Source organism: Mus caroli, chromosome 7, assembly GCF_900094665.2.
Source record: "Mus caroli chromosome 7, CAROLI_EIJ_v1.1, whole genome shotgun sequence".
Classification (NCBI taxonomy): Eukaryota; Metazoa; Chordata; class Mammalia; order Rodentia; family Muridae; genus Mus; species Mus caroli.
Genome location: NC_034576.1, coordinates 68,661,629 through 68,677,409, shown reverse-complemented (window position 1 = coordinate 68,677,409; position 15,781 = coordinate 68,661,629). Strand labels below are relative to the sequence as shown.

Below are 15,781 nucleotides of genomic sequence, written 5' to 3'. Positions count from 1 at the left end.
AACCTGTAAGCCAGCCCCAATTAAATGTTGTTTTTTATAAGACTTGCCTTGGTCATGGTGTCTGTTCACAGCAGTAAAACCCTAACTAAGACAAGGTGTGTGTGTGTGTGTGTGTGTGTGTGTGTGTGTGTGTGTGTGTGCAGTTCCCAACCTGTGGGTCACAACCTCTTTGGGATCAAATGACCCTTTCACAGGTCCTGCATAGCAGATATTTACATTGCAACTCTTAACAGTAGCAAAATTACAGTTATGAAGTAGCAACGGAATAATTTTATGGTTTGGGGATGAAGAACTATATGTATTAAAGGGCTGCCGCATTAGGAAGGTCGAAAGGCACTGGTCTAAAGAGAGAGCCAATATGAACTCTCTGAGAATCTGCAAACTCCAATCAGGAATAATAGAGAGAAAATGGCACAAAAAATGTAATAGTTTAAAAAGTATCATCAAGCTTCCACAGAAGAGAGCACACAGCACAAGATGGCAGCCAGGATGGCACCTGGCTCACCCTCAGAGGGAGCAATGAGAAGGAGACAGGAGAACGACATCTTTAAAGCATTCAACGTGGCAGGCTAGAATCCTGCTCAGCACAACCTCTTTCCACCATGACAACAAAGATAAGTTCAGAGCCCGGAATTCAATCTCAATCCCTGGGACTCACACGGCAGGAAGCAAACGGATCTCCCCCAGGTTTTCCTCTGACCTCTGTACGCATGGGCATACAACCCCATACTAAATTAATCAATTAGTTTTGTTTTAAAAAGGCACTTTCAAATAAATTCTAGGAGAATTTCTCACCGCAATACCTGGACTTTAAAAAAAATTAAATGAGAAATTCTCTGAGTACATTGACTTTAGTTTTGGAAGACTGAGCCAGGATAATAGGATAATGGCCCTGAGTTTGAAGCCAGCCTGGGTTATATACAGAGCTCCAGGCCAGTTTAGGCTATCTCAAAAATAAATTATTCAGGTTGAAAAAGAAAGACCACCAAGGTCAAGAAATATTCCATATATAGGCAGGTATATCTTTCTATGAGCTGACTTGAGTATTCAAAACAAGAGTAAGAGAAATAATGGAGTCAGGTTATACACAGCTGCCATCTCAGTATGGGGGGGCGGGGGGATGGGTTGCTGTGAGTTCAAGGTCAGCCTGGGCTACATAGCCAGATGTGTGTCAAAATAAAAACTCAGAAGGAATGGAAGAATAGCAGTGCACACATATCAAATACATGAAATCTCCAGCACAAAGCACGAGGGTGTGAACTGAAATAACCTGTTTCAATTCATACTTTACACATGATTTATAATGACTTATTCCAGACAGACTGAGGCAGGTTAAGATACACATTTTACTCTTCTGAGCAATGACTGGAGGGAAGAAAAATAGATATAAAAAGGTCTAGCCCTATGATCAGCCCAGAGGCACTACAGAGAAATTCCCTGCCTTGGTGGCTGCCCTCTGTCTGGGACGCTCCAAAATTACCCTGCCCAATGGCAGGTGTCAGGAGAGGGGAAGGAGGAAGAGGTGGCCATATTTGTAGAACTGGAGGTTTGTATGGCAGCTTTGGAGGCTTTGGTGGACATGTGCTCCTTGGCTTAAGGATAACACAAGCTCACAGGTATCTCCCTGTGTCCAGGCCCCTCCTTGTCCTGTCCCTAAGTAGTATAGGTCCTCCCAGCTCCACATTGCCTCCTTGGAATGCCCTGTTTGCAGCCAAGCCTCCAGGTCAGGCTCCAGCCAAGTCTCTTGCCTGTACCCTTCCAAGTTCTGTCTGCCTGTCTCATTTCAGTACCTGGTCCCGTACTGACCTCTAGGCAGTACTATTCACCCCAAAGGCATGCTGAGCTCCTGGAGGCTCCTAATTATGTCTGGCATCTTCTTCTCCCCCTCAGCGGCTGCCCAGAGTTATGCATGCAGCATGTGCTTGAAGATGTTCGAAGCATTAATTTTTAAAACATTCTTGCTCCTGGCCCTACTCTGGAGGTGCTTGCTCTCCAGACGCTGGGAAGCTCAGAGCCACAGTTTGGCAGGGAGGACAGAGGAGAACCATCCGAGGATAGCAAGCTGGACTTGTGCAGCTCCTCTGGGTGGTTCTTCGTAAGCATTGCTTCCACTGCTCTCATCTACCTGCCTGACCCAGAGAGTCTCAGATGCTCTCAAACGACCCTTTCCAGAAGAACTCCCTGGGAATCGGCAAATCTGGTTGGTGGGTCTGGGGTAAGGTAAGGAATCTACATCTCCAGTAGATATCAGAAGCTGCCAGATCAGGGATCTGGAGGAGCGAAGCTTGAACAACCAAAAACAGTGGGGTCTATCTGCTCACTCAAGCAAGTCCTACCTCAAGCCCCCGCCCCCCAATTTGGCTGACTGCCTGGGCTGTGGCACAGCTGGCCTTGCTGCTTCAGATTAGGTCTAGGACATGAGGCTCCCAGCTCTGTGTCTCACCTTACCTCCTATCTTTGCATTATATGCGATGCCCACGATGCAGTAGGAGTTGTTGGCTGAGGCAGCGACTTCTCCCGCACAGCGAGTGCCATGTCTGAAGCAGAGGAAAACAGAAACAAAGAAAGTGAGGTCCCGGTCCAGCAATTATTAATGAATCCTGTGTACCACTCATTTCTGCAGACAAGGTCAGCTATCCCTCCCTATAGCTGAGATGCCAGCAAAGCTTCCTTCCCCTTTTTTCAGCATATGTATTCAATGAGGCTTTGCCCCACCCTCTCTGCCGTCTGGAGATGGCAAACATTGGTTCCCTGGACGTCCCTTCTAGGATGCCTCCAGTAGATATCCAGTTACAGTAGCAGCACCTGCTGCCAGTGTCCATGGCTCTGGGCATCTTGGCACTTGTTACTGCTGTTCACAGACCTGCCTCAGTTCTGTGCCTCCTGTGACTAAAGGCATGTCACTTGTCACATACAGGTGCCGTGGTGTCAATGCCTGCCGCACCAATACAATACAAAGAAAACCTTGCTCTTTTGCCTTGGTTCCCTGTGTCCTGACAAGTATGCTAGTCTGAACAAACCTCTGTCATTTCCACAGCTGTTTATCAGGAGCTGGGAAAGCATACCTTTTTGAATGCTCAGCAGAGGCTGGGGGCAATGAGGAAATAAACAGAGAAACAAATGGCTTTCCCCAGGAACAAGTCTATTTTCTGATGTGCCACCCTGGGTCATTCCCTCTAGTGGATATGGACACATGGGCTAGTCTATACCATACATCTGTGGTTAGATGCCACAGGGGGGCTTGAAATCATCTATTCAAATTTGTAGCAAACTTTAAAAATCTTTAAACATAGTCGAGAGCCTGTATGCTAGACATGACTTTGGGAAGGAGTCATCTGTCATTTGCTGGAGGTCTCTCAGCCTCAAGGCTGAGCCTGCTCTCAGGTCACACAATGGGATTTGATTCTGCCCTTCAAGGGTCACTGCATGGACTATAGATCACGCTTCTCCAGCCCTTGATGAGTGACCGGGAAGCGGGCCCTGTGCCCCAGGCCTCCCTACTGCCTGACAGAAGGGCACCTTGGGACGTGAGGCAGGAAGCAGTCTGGGGAGCCTGGGAGTCCAGCATCTGGCATGTGGCGCACAGCGTCATGCAGCCCTGCACTGCCCTGAAAGGAACCCACCCACGGCATACTAGCATACTGCTGGAGTCTGGACGTTGGACACCCTGCCTGCCCCAATCTCATGGGTTAAAGGCTTGATCCCATGGTGGCACTACTTTGAGGAGCAGTATCTTTAGCAGATGGAGCCTTAGGTCACTGAACACGTGATCCAAGTGGGGCTGTGGCACTCAGACACTTCCTCCTCTTCTTTTGACTTTGTGGCTTACTTTATGCAGTGTTATGATCTGCTGTATGCTCCCACCATGAATCAGGCGATGGACCAACTGATCATGGGCTGGGGCAAAGTTGTAAGCCAAGGTAAATCCCTCTCCATCTGATTTTTTGTTTTGTTTGTTTTTGTCTTTCTTACACTCTCCCCCTTCCCTCTCCCCTCCTTCCTCTCCCGCCGTCTCCCTTCCTTTTCCCCTGCTTCAGAGATGCATCTGTCTATATTGTCCAGGCTGGAGCTGCATTGTCCAGGTTAGCCTCTAACTCCTAGGGTCAGAAGCACCTCCTGTTTTCCCCTTGAGCAGCTAGGACCAGGGGCATATGCCACTGCGTGTCCCTTCACCTTTTCTAAGCCAGGCATTTCCTTATGGTGACAGAAGGTTGACAAACAAACAGAAGCAGCTTGGGAGGACATACACAGACAGGCTGGTGCTGTGTCAACACAGGGAAGGAAGAAAGAGCTCTTGTTACTCTCCTCTAAATACTTCTGGAAGAATGATAAGAGCTAAGGGAATCGGGCGTGCTGACAGAGAAAGGACAAGCAGGCACCATGAAGGAAATACAGGAACAAACCCAGGACTGCCATTTAGCTTGCATAGGTCACTTGACCTCTTCAGGCTATCTGAGATGGCGACTTACAATGTAGTTGATCCCCACCTGTCACCTAACTTACCTACCCCATCAGCCCTTGAGCTAGGGACATCATCTGTGTGGTGCAGCCTCCAAGACAGAAGGACTGTGTCAGCAAGGTTTCTCAAATGTACACAAACAGCCACAGCCAGTGGGTGGAAGAGAGGGGGATTTGAACTCTTTATCTGTCCAGCATCATTCATGCCTTTTCACTTCGGTCAAAAGGTCAAAAGTTCAGGCATGTGTGTTCAGACAGACCAGACTGGTGTTTGAACACAGTCACAGAAAAGGCAATTCTTTTGACTATCCCACAAGTGTAGGAACAACAATGTTTTGCCCCATTTCTGGCTGAGCAGCAGAGGTGACAATCCTAAAAGAAAAGACTAACTCCATGGAAGCCATCTGTGCCCAAGAGCTGTGTTCGAGTGGCTTCTGAGACCTAGGTATGCCCCAGGCAGCACCCAGGCAGGTGACGCACCCAGAGCCTAGAACTTCTGTAGGGCCCCTCTTTGCAAAGAAAGGAAGCTAAGTCAGGACAGCAGCCACCAAAGGACATACTTGTTCTCGTTGCTGGCGTCATATCTCGGGGATGGGTCATAATCATTTCCATTGACATCGTAGCTTGCATAGGAATCCTGGGAATTAAATCTTGGTTAATGAGAACTGGAGACACAATGTTAGATAACGCTACTTTAAACCATCTGTCTGCCAAGCCTTGGCAAATGAAGAAAATCACACCCAGGATCACTCTGACTGTAACTACCATCCTATATACTTTTCATTGTGGTGAAATATACCGGACATAAAACCTTACCGTCTCAACTATTTTTAGATGTATGGTTCAGTGTCGTGAAATCCACACACATTTTTTTTTTGTGCAATTACCACCACTATTTATCAGTAGGACTTTTTCATTGTGCAAAACTAAAGGTCTGTACTGATGAAACGGTAACTCCCCACCCAACCCTCCCCACGCCAATCGCCATGTTTTTCTTTGTCACTCAGTGTGGCTCCAGATGTGTCTCAGGAGAGGAATCACCCAGTATTTGTGCTCTGTGACAGCTAATTCCAACCAGCATATGGCCTTCAGGTTCAAGTTGTCACATGCATCAAAATGTCCTTAATTTCATATTTTAACGTGCATGGTTCTCTTGACATATTTGTAGGAATGTTATTCATATAAATTTCCATTCTCCTTAGAAAAATGTATCACCAAGTTTTCCAGTGTTAATGCAGTCTTCACAACTCGTCCCTACAGGCCACATAGCGACCTCAGAAGTGGATTCCATGGGGTTTACCTAGCTATTTTTAGCACCCACGTGTCTTAGAGGACTTAGTCCATTTCCCATATTTACTGCACACCGGGTTCTCATCTTTAAATGTATTAACGTATCTAGTCCTGACAACAACGCTCTAAGAAGCAGTCCTCTTAGTAAGCCTATTTTACAGGTGGTAACACTGAGGAACAGAGAAAGTAGGCAGCTTGCCCGGAGTCTCAGGCAAGTCAAGAGAGGATCCAGGGTTCTCTGGGTCCAGAACCTATGTTTCTGCCCCACTAACCTGTGTTTTAACCCACAGGCTAACATGCATGTGCTGACCACCCATGTTTCTACTCTCTAGGCTACATTCCTGGAAGCACGTGACTCAAACCCACGGACATGTTCCTCTGCCAAGCCCTCTCTGGTGTGAGGGAGGGGTAGCAGAAGTTTTGCATCCCTATGTCTGTGCGTATTTAATAACTGGTGTAGTTAAATGCCATGTGTGTCAATCCTGAGGCTGGACTTACGTAGTTGGGGGCCAGGTCTGGGTGATTCCTTTCTATGCCGTCATCGAGGATGGTGACGACCACATTCTTTCCTGTGTAGCCACGCTTCCACGCCGCCTGCACGTTCATCTCTGACCGACAGCGACTGTTCTTATCAGCACAATGCTGCAAGCAAGCATAGAGGACATGAAGCCCAGGACAGACACCAACCCAGACACTCCTGATGCCAACAGGGCACAGCATGGCTACCCAGACAGGGACGGCTGTGTTAGGAAGCAATGAAGAATGGTGGGCTCCACCTTAGGAAAGCCTTTCTTATACATGGAAGATCCCTGGTCTTCTCTGCATCCGACAAGGTGAGTCCTTATGTCACTCTCTCCTGCTGGGGACACCATCCAAGGACGTTCACCAGTCAGTCCATTCTACAGCCAGCATCAAAGTTCCGCCCTCCATACAGAGCCCTCTCTGAATCCTCACACAGTCTCACACAGGCCTTCAAGTAGAGCAGAGGTTCTCAACCTGGGGGTCGCAGCCCCCACAGGGGTCACATATCAGATATTTACATTATAATTCATAACAGTAGTAAAATTACAATTATGAAGCTGCAATGAAAATCAACCCACTTCAGAGGCACAGGATGCTAATGTCCCAGAGAAGACAGTGGCCCCGACACCTTACTTACCATGTACCACATGTTAGACCAAATGGGATCATTGAAATAAAGAGAGTCACTTCGCGCCTGTCTCTTGACTCTGCGTTTCACTTCCTGTTGTTGCAGCCATTTTACCTATCAGAAAGAAAGGTAGATATTATTTATTTAAAGGTGCAATGTTTCCATGAGCAAACCTGACAACCTGAGTTTAAGCCCAGGAACCCACAATAAAAACCAAAACCAAAACCAAGCATCAGCTCCTATCTGTAATCTAGCAGCAACAGCAAGCTGGAGAAACCAAGACGGGAGACTTGCCCAGAAGCTCGAGGGCGGGCTAGCCTGGAGTACACCGTGTGGCAGCAACAAGGAGAGCAGAAGCAATGTGGAAAAGGAGAACCATTCCCTGACTTCCACTGCATACTCATGTATATGTGTGCCTGTGTTTGCTTAGTGGGTAAAGGCACTTAGCACACAAACGTGAGGAACTCACAAAAAAGTCTGGAGTTATCTTCCATAGTTATTCTTTAGTCCACACATGCAGTGTGTGTGACATTCATGTGTGGGTGCATACAAACTAAACATAGATGTCTGTGATTGATAACAGAGAGAGAGAGAGAGAGAGTCTGAGATTGTAGATGAGAGCTCAATGATAGACAGAGCATTTGGTGACCTCCCAACGTCAGCCTCTTGTAGACACTACAGGTTTCCTTTTGCCAAGATTCTGGGTCATGGTAGGTGATTTGAATGGCATGCACCAAGAGATGATTTGACAGCATTTGAAAGCCGCTGGCTTATTATGAGTGGTAGTAAGGGTGGTGATCACACCACACTAACAGATTTTGAAGTTATTCTACTAAAAACAATAGACTGTGAAGGTGCCAAAAGAACAAAAACAAAATGGACAAACAGTCGCTGTTCCAAAGAAGAGAACCCAGGCATGAAGAGAATGAACGAGAGAGCGAAGAAACTGTTCGATCAAACTGGAGCCAGAGATGCTACACGAGTAAGCAAGGGACCATAATTCATTTATATACTAGAGATTGGGTCAACAACTAGAAAACATGTACAGAGAAAGATCTAGAAAGGGAAACAGCAGAGCACTAACCACCGCGATTCTTGTTTCCCTCACACCGTATGACTTGCTTCAAGCAACAGTTTGAAAGGTGGAACAAACAGCCCAGGTCAGTGATCCAGGACCCAGGATGCCTGGGATAAAACTCAGCCCTACAACTCATGGGGCCTCCTGCGCCTCTGTGTGTCTGTCTATAGAGAGAGCCTATCACCAGAAATTCTAGGGCCCACTGTGGGCACAGTGTTTACAAAACACCCACACCAGTGCGCAGCAGACAGCACACAGCCATTGCTTATGCAGTTTTCCAACTGCAGAAACCTGTTCAAGAGCCCAAGGCAGGGGAAGTGCTTCCTCTGGCCTGGCTGGGCTGGCTGGCCCCTCGACAATGCTTGCAGCTACGGGTCAAGTCAGTGCGGAAGGCCAAGATGGAAAGATGAGAATGTGTTTCTTGAGAGCATGGAACCCCTGCTCTCAGGAAGGCTGGATCCCATTCTGGGGCTCCCACCAGTGAGGTCACTCGACACAAGGCAGGCTGCCTACATGAGTTGGCATAGACTTGGGAGGAAAGAATGAAGGACCAGGGAGCTTGCAGTTACTTAAAAGTTGCTGGAGCCTGTAGGCTGGTCCTAGAAGTTAGAACGGCTAACCCAGAGAAAGCAGGGAGTGAGGTCCCTTAGGATCAAAGGTAAGATTCCCCCCTCCCCCTTCTCTAAGCATCAACTTCTCCATTTCCTGAAGGAGGGAGCACAGTACCCTGACTGGTAGTCTCATCGGTAGACATGGATGTCAAAGCCTCCCTGGTATACAGGACAAAACATGCAGGAAGAAGTACCGGAGCCTGTCTCACCACAGGTATGATCTGTCTATAAATCATCTAGGCACTGGGTTTATTAGTGCAAGAAATCTGGATGTGGGGACACACACCCAATCCTAGTACCTGGGAGGCCGGAGGTTCATCTGATGCAAACCTCAGGCTAGCCAGAGCTACATAGCCAGGCACTATCTTAAAACAACAATAAAGAAACCCTGAAAAGAACTCGAAATCCCTTTTGGATTAGACATTTGAAAAAGCTTCGGTCCCAAGTCCTAGGTGATTTATATGCCCCATAGAAAGAGACTCCTGCAGAAGATAAAATGAGAAAGTGAGCTGTTTTGCTCATTTACACCCACTGATAGCATTTTACAGCTTTCCCACACGTGTTACCAGAACAAGAAAGCTCTGCCTGGTAAGAAAACTGTAAGGTAGCCTTTCAGAATCTGCTAAACATGGGCTATAAAACACAGAGCACTCCCCAGGGTGATCCCACCTTTCCTGCCATGCTGACAGCCCAGGGCCACAGTGCCACCAGGCATCTTACTCTGAGGAGGTAGCTATGCTGTCCCAAGCCTAGGTGTATGCTGTGAGGGAAGCAAGTTTCCAGTATGGAGTTGCCAGCTGGATGAGTTGAGCATCCCAGCTCCTTGTTGTTTCAGGTTTCAGGGGAAGAGCCCTGAGGGTAGCTGTGTCAATCCTGGATCCACAGTACAACTAGGAGTTCCCAAGGACATGGTAGCTTTCCCTTCCCTCCTGTCATAGGCCTGCTCATTAGAAGCTCTGCCTATGACCAAGACAATGAAACCAAACAGCATGGGTTATGTGCCCACTGTGGGAGTGTCTAGGGTCCAACTCTGTTGACAGGGACTCAGAAGGTCAACCTCAGTACAGTGGCTAATATGGCTAGCTGTCACCCAGTCCTTTACTCAGGCTTTGGTTACTGCCTAACTCCTCATCCATCTTTGAGAAAGTGCAACAGGACTTCTTGACCATCATAAAGAATAAGCTATTTCCTATCCCAGTTTCTCTGCATAGTGGATATCCTGGAGTCAGTCACCTGCTCACTCAGCAGAGATGTGTCAGAGCATTTCAGGGGTCCAGTAGTAGGTTCTGGGGAGATGGGGGTAAATACTTGGTTTCTGACCAAGGCCAACACACCAGTGCTCTACCTCAGCCAGGCTCTGTTTGGACACCCTCAGGTTGGAGCCTAAGAGACACCTGGATACTCTAAGAAGGCCAGAAATATGCTCATGTCCCGAAGCCAAGTAAGAGCTTCATCTCTCCCATCAGACAGAATCCCCACCCATGCATGCAGAAGGGTCCTTTCACAGAGGCGTGTTCATGGACTGTCATTATGTATGTACATGGCCATGTGACTTACAGCAAAGGACCAGATCACTGAGGTCCCTGACATATCACTCATGGAACTGATGCTTCTGTAGAACTTGAATGCAACTGGTAAGAGTCAAGGGTGGGCAACTTGTCTCTGGGACTATTTGGGATATGCAATTATCTGTATTTAAAAAAGCAGCATGAGAATCTCTGTAGGACTACCTATGGTCCCTTGTGGTGGTTTGAATGCAAATGTCCCCATGGGTTCATATGGTTTTTTGTTTGTTTGTTTGTTTGTTTGTTTTGGGGGGAGTGGGCTCTACCACTTCCAGTTAGCTCTCTTTGCTTCCTACTTGTAGCTTCCTATTACAGCCCTCATGCCTGCTTCTTACTGCCATGCCTGCCCCATTTAGGACTCTCAAACTGTAAAGCCCCAGAAGGCCTTTCTTTTATAAGCTGTGTTAGCTGTGGTATTTTATCTCAGCAACAGAAAGGTAACTAATAGAGACATGGGCACCAGACTGTTGCTTTAAGGAACCTGATTATGCTATTGTCATTTTGAAGGAACATGGAAGACTTTGGGATTTTGGGGGGAGGGGAGAGGGATAGAAAAGCGGTTAAATGCTGCAAGCAGAACTTAATGGCCATTCCACTGGGAGACTGAAAGGCAGTGGGGCTGAGAGCAATGAGGACTATGATGATGTTTCATGATGGGGAAACAACAATACCAGGAACTGGGCTAGAGTCCATTCCTATGATGGCAAAGAATCAGGCTGCTTTCTGCCCTTGTCCTAAGAACTCGCCTGAGACTAAGTTTTTTTTTTAACATAAAAAAAAGAGAAATGGACCAATTTCTTTGGCAGAGAGAATCCCAAAGCATAATATTGAATCTATGGCTTGGTGGTTATTCATGACTCTCATGCATATCTACTGTGCTGGAAGAAGGGCTGTAAGTGTTAGGGAGAGCCACATCATTAAGGAGAGGGCTGATCTGTACTGGAAAAAAGGGAAGGATGTCCTCAGTGGGGAGACCCCACCCTGCCAAGCTTCCAACTGGTGACACAGAGTCCATGCTGTCTTCTGCTCCAACCAAAGCAAAAATCGAATGTGACTCAAGGGGCCCAGGAGCCATCCCAAGCTGGCAGCCAAACTTGGCAGCGTTCTTCATTTGCTGTTGGCTTTAGAGTCATGAAGGACTCAGGGAGAGTGTCATGGATTCCTCCCCTGTGGCTGCAGAGAGCCACTGAGGCACGGTGTGGCAAAGGAATCTCCCTGTGAGCACTAGAGGAGAAGGAGCTCTGGAAGCCATTTTATAAACCTGTGAAAAAGAAGCTGGGGTTGCAGTGAAGATCCCAAGATACTGGAGATGGTGTAGATATGTACCAAAGGTAGCAGCGGACGGGATGGAACCAGCCAAGAGAGACGTGTATGTCAGTGGCAGAAAAGCTTGAAGGGAAGGGAAGCCTTTTGATATCAGAACTACAAGGTTGTGCTCGCTCTGCTGGGATTCGGTTTTGACATAGTCCAGTATTCTTCACTATGCTTCCATTCCTCCCTTATAGGGTAGCAATATATATTCTGTGCCACTGTGTGTTAGAAGTATGTGATTTGACTTTTGATTGTACAGGGGGTCGTAGTTAAAAGATTGCTTTGAGTCTCAGAAGAAACTTTTAAACTACGTGAAGACTGAGAAAGACTACAGGGACCTTAAAAGTTGAACACAGAAATGAATTTTGCATTATGATAAGGCTGTGAGTCTAATACACACCCTCCTAAGAGGGCCAGTGTACACAGGAAGTCTTCGCAGCAGCGGCCTTGGCTTTCACTTCCCACTAAAGCTTCATCTGTGGTCTTTGTACCAGATGGCTTACAGTGTCTACGTGAGGCAGCCAACCTTTCTCCCTGTGAGAAATGGATGGCACGAGATAACAGTACATATTGATTCATCTTTCAAATTCACAGGTAAGAAACTTGGAGAATAAGTCCGAAAGTCAAGTAAGCCTATGTCTGAGTGACCATGGCCTCCATGTCTGATTGAATGGAACTGGGAATTGGGGCTACTATGGTTTGCAGGTATGGTAAAAGTTTGCTGGCCAGCCTGTGGTGCTACTGAGATGGTGTAACCTTTAAGAGGTGGAGTCTTGGCTGGATTGTGCTTAGTGGTAGATTGCTCGCCCAGCATGTACAGGGTTTCATCCGCAGCACTGGGTTGGGGGGAGCTGGCTGAAGTTCCGCTCTTCCTAACATTTGTGGGGATCTGTTCTGAGGGACTATTCACCTGGCTGGACATTCCTCCTCCCTGTCTTTGTCCTCCAGCTGCCATGTGCAGAATCTGCCTTCTCTGCCCTGTTTCCTTTATGATGTGTGCTGCCATAGCCCAAACCAATAGGACAGTGGTTCTCAACCTGTGGGTTGTGACCCCTTTGTGGGGTTAGGGGGGTCAAACAACCCTTTGACAGAGCTCACCTAAGACCATCCAGAACCATAGGTATTTTGCATCCCGATTCATACCAATAGCAAAATCTCAGTTAAGAAATAGAAACGAAACTAGTTTTCTGACTGGGAGTGACTACAACATGAGGAACTTTATTAAAGGGTCACAGCAGTAGGAATGTTAAGAGCCACTGCAATAGGACCAGGCAACTATAAAGTTGAGAGCCAAAGCGAACTTTCCTAAAGTAATGGATTGCAGCATTCTCATAAACGTAGCGTTATGCCTGTTCCCATTCATCGCTCTATCCATCTTTTCTCTCTGCAAGTTGCTTTATCTCAGGTAGTTGCCATAGTGATGCAAAGATGAATGAACTTCAAACAGTGGTCCAGTTATCCTATGCTGCCCTACAGCTACCTGGATAGGATCTACTGTCCTGTCTCCATTGTATTTCACCGTGCTAGGCAATGCCTGGAAATCACATGGAGTTCATTAATATTCACTGGGTGAATAAATGAAGCCATAATTCAGATTTTAAATATGAGTATGCTACAGGCTGTATATAAGGAAAAATCACAGACTTTAAAAAACATACTTCTGAATTGGAAATATGATTTAGATAGACTTCTTTTCCTTTTGAGACAAGGTCTTACTATGTTGTATCTGCTAGTCTGGAGCTCACTCAAGCTCAGGCTGGTCTTGAACTCACAATCCTCTACCCAATCTGCTAATGCTAGAACCCAGGCATGCTCTAGCATGCCCACACCCAGCTTGGGTATTGACTACTGCATGACATTTTGTTTGGTTTTGTTTTGTTTGTGGAACATCAATAATAAGTGATTTGAGATGGAAGCAAGTCTACTAAATGTCACATCTGCTGTACACCAATCCTGCAACCACAAACAGGTACAAAGTGTCTGGATGTCTTTGAAATTTATCTGGACCTTTTTCCTTTTCTCCGTTTCTGTTTGCTTCCTGCTAAGCCTATACCAGAATTACCCTACAGAGTTCTTTGCTCTGGGACAGAGTTCTGGGTGTAGAGAAGGCGTCATAGTCTTCCCAGGGTTACATGAACAGTGGCTCTTGCACAGAGCCTCTCCCCAGCTCTGCACCGTGTTTTGCAGCACGTGTCCAACTTTGTTCTAGAAGTCAAGTTGAAATCCAGCCTCTCTGGACTGTCCTCCTGAGTAAGATGAGATAAAATTTAGAGACAGTCACAGGAGCCCCCCCACACAAGCAGAGACCTGGAGGCAGAAGGCAGGCATGGGGAGCGTGGGAGACCCTGATGGGAGTACAGTAAACGGCCTGCAGGTGTCAAGAGTCATTGGTGCTGCCTCCTTGTTCATAGAGACCCAGAGGCAGCTTTAGCTGTTTTCCTCTTCTGTGAGTCAGAGGTGCTCTGCCAGACTAGAAGCCTAGCTGACACACTGGTCCTGGGTGTCATAAGCAACAAAGGGCTGTTTTGAAAAAATCCTCCCATGTGATGGTGTTGACAAAGACAGCATAAAACTTTGCTTGCTTTGCCTGGAGCCCTTTCCTGCCCTGAAGGGTTTGGTTTTGTCCTCAGAAACCCCAACAAGCTTCCTCAGGAAGCCCCCTTCATATAAGGGACCTTAGGGTCCATCTGTGGTATTTAAAGAGCTAAGGAGACAAAGGACATTCCCAGAGTCCTCTGTACTGAAGGCTCCTACACAGCACATCAGGAAGGGAGTGTATTAGAACCAAGCTGGTAAACTTTTTAAAGCACTCAGGAGGGTCTCTATTGAATCCTGAATGGATTGTGTGCTCCATGCAAAGCTGTACCCAGTACAAAGGAGAGCTCCTGGCATCTCTCCTTTCCCTGTGCCTTTCGCTTCAAAGAGAAGTATGCTCTAGTCTATAAATATAAAAGGTCAAGAGGGACTTCTGCATGGTAAGGTAGCCTCATTACACACCATGCAGATCAGTAGAGGAGTCGGAGGCTATGTTCCCAGGATCTAGGAACCATCAGATCCCAAAGCAGAGGGGAGCAGCTGTAGGAAAGAAAGAAGCCTGAGTAGACAGGCTGACACCCTGCCTGCCGGGGCTTTAGATTCCAAAGCGTAAATGTGTGTGAGCCGGGTCAGCCCATCTCTGAGCCTTTGCACTCAACAGTGTGGTCACATGTAGTCTCCATCAATGATAACTGCTCCAAACACCAACATCCAGCCTGCTGAAGGCTCCACAAGAGGCTACATGGAGTTAGGTGAGGACAGTGCTCACCAATGGTTGCATGACCCGAGGGGAAGCGAAGCTGGGCCTTTGTCCCTGAAGGAGTGGCAGGAGTCCTGGGACTGCTGGGACCCTTATGGAAATGCTTCAGAAATGGGCCTGGGCCTTTGTTCTCTACAACCTTGACTGATGTGCCAAAGGGGCCTCATTCCCACTGTGATTAGGATCATGGAGCAAACTCTGAAGAGGTTTGCTCTGGCCACCCCTTTCCGTCCTCTTCTGTCATACACATCACTAGGACACAAAAGGAAAAGCGGGCATATTTACTGAAGAAGAAACTTCAAACTTTAGGCAGCTGTGCTTCGTTTGCTCCCCCACTCTGCTTCTCATTTTCAGATGCTACCCACAATCCCTCAGTAGATAGACTAAGGGCCTCCTAGTTGTTTGGAGTTTGATGGCATTCTCTAGGTAAGGCTTTGATGTCCCCTGTAGCATTGTTCCCATCTACATGTCCCTACCTGGTCCCCTCGGTGTTGGAACATTCTGAGAAGACAGAGATGTGCCACCATCTCTGAGGGACCGTAAAAGGCAGCCTGTTTTGGTTGAATGAGGCTTGCTCCGGAGACCCAGTAGAAAACTCTACAAGGGATGGAAAAGTGAGCCATGTTCCTAGAGACAGGTGCCTGACACCACAAAGCCCCCAACTCCATAATTCTGTAACTATCAGTCATGAAGACAAAGCCCCAAGCTCCTGGCATTCTGGCTAGACTCCACCCTCACAGTTACCTGACAATAGCCAGGTGTGCTCCTCCCCACAGTTACCTGACAACAACAAGGTAGCCCAGCCCACTATAAAAGGGGCTGCTTAGCCCCTCCTCAATCTCTTAGGCTCTCACCTTTCTTATTCTCATCTCTAGCTCTCCTTTCACACCCCTCCCCCTTTCTCCAAGTGGCCATGGCCGGCCCCTCTCTCTTAAAACCATAGACTACCTCTGTTCACCAAGTCCTGCCGTAATGAAATGATGGAATAGGCTTTCCCCTAAAGAGCAGTATCTAACCCCCTGC

At 47.4% G+C, this 15,781-nt stretch overlaps 1 protein-coding gene across 4 annotated transcripts in view; it reads right to left on the bottom strand.

The window, feature by feature from the left end:
• The window catches only part of Pcsk6 (proprotein convertase subtilisin/kexin type 6), a 188,192-nt gene that overhangs the window by 115,321 nt on the left and 57,090 nt on the right, over positions 1-15,781 (bottom strand). For all 4 annotated transcript variants that reach the window (XM_021166293.2, XM_021166292.1, XM_029479538.1 and 1 more), the window contains exons 3-6: positions 6,908-7,012; positions 6,247-6,390; positions 5,019-5,095; positions 2,449-2,537 (exon numbers count right to left, since the gene is read on the bottom strand). In XM_021166293.2, coding sequence (XP_021021952.1) covers positions 2,449-2,537; positions 5,019-5,095; positions 6,247-6,390; positions 6,908-7,012 — 415 coding nt within the window. The remainder of the gene's footprint in view (positions 1-2,448; positions 2,538-5,018; positions 5,096-6,246; positions 6,391-6,907; positions 7,013-15,781) is intronic.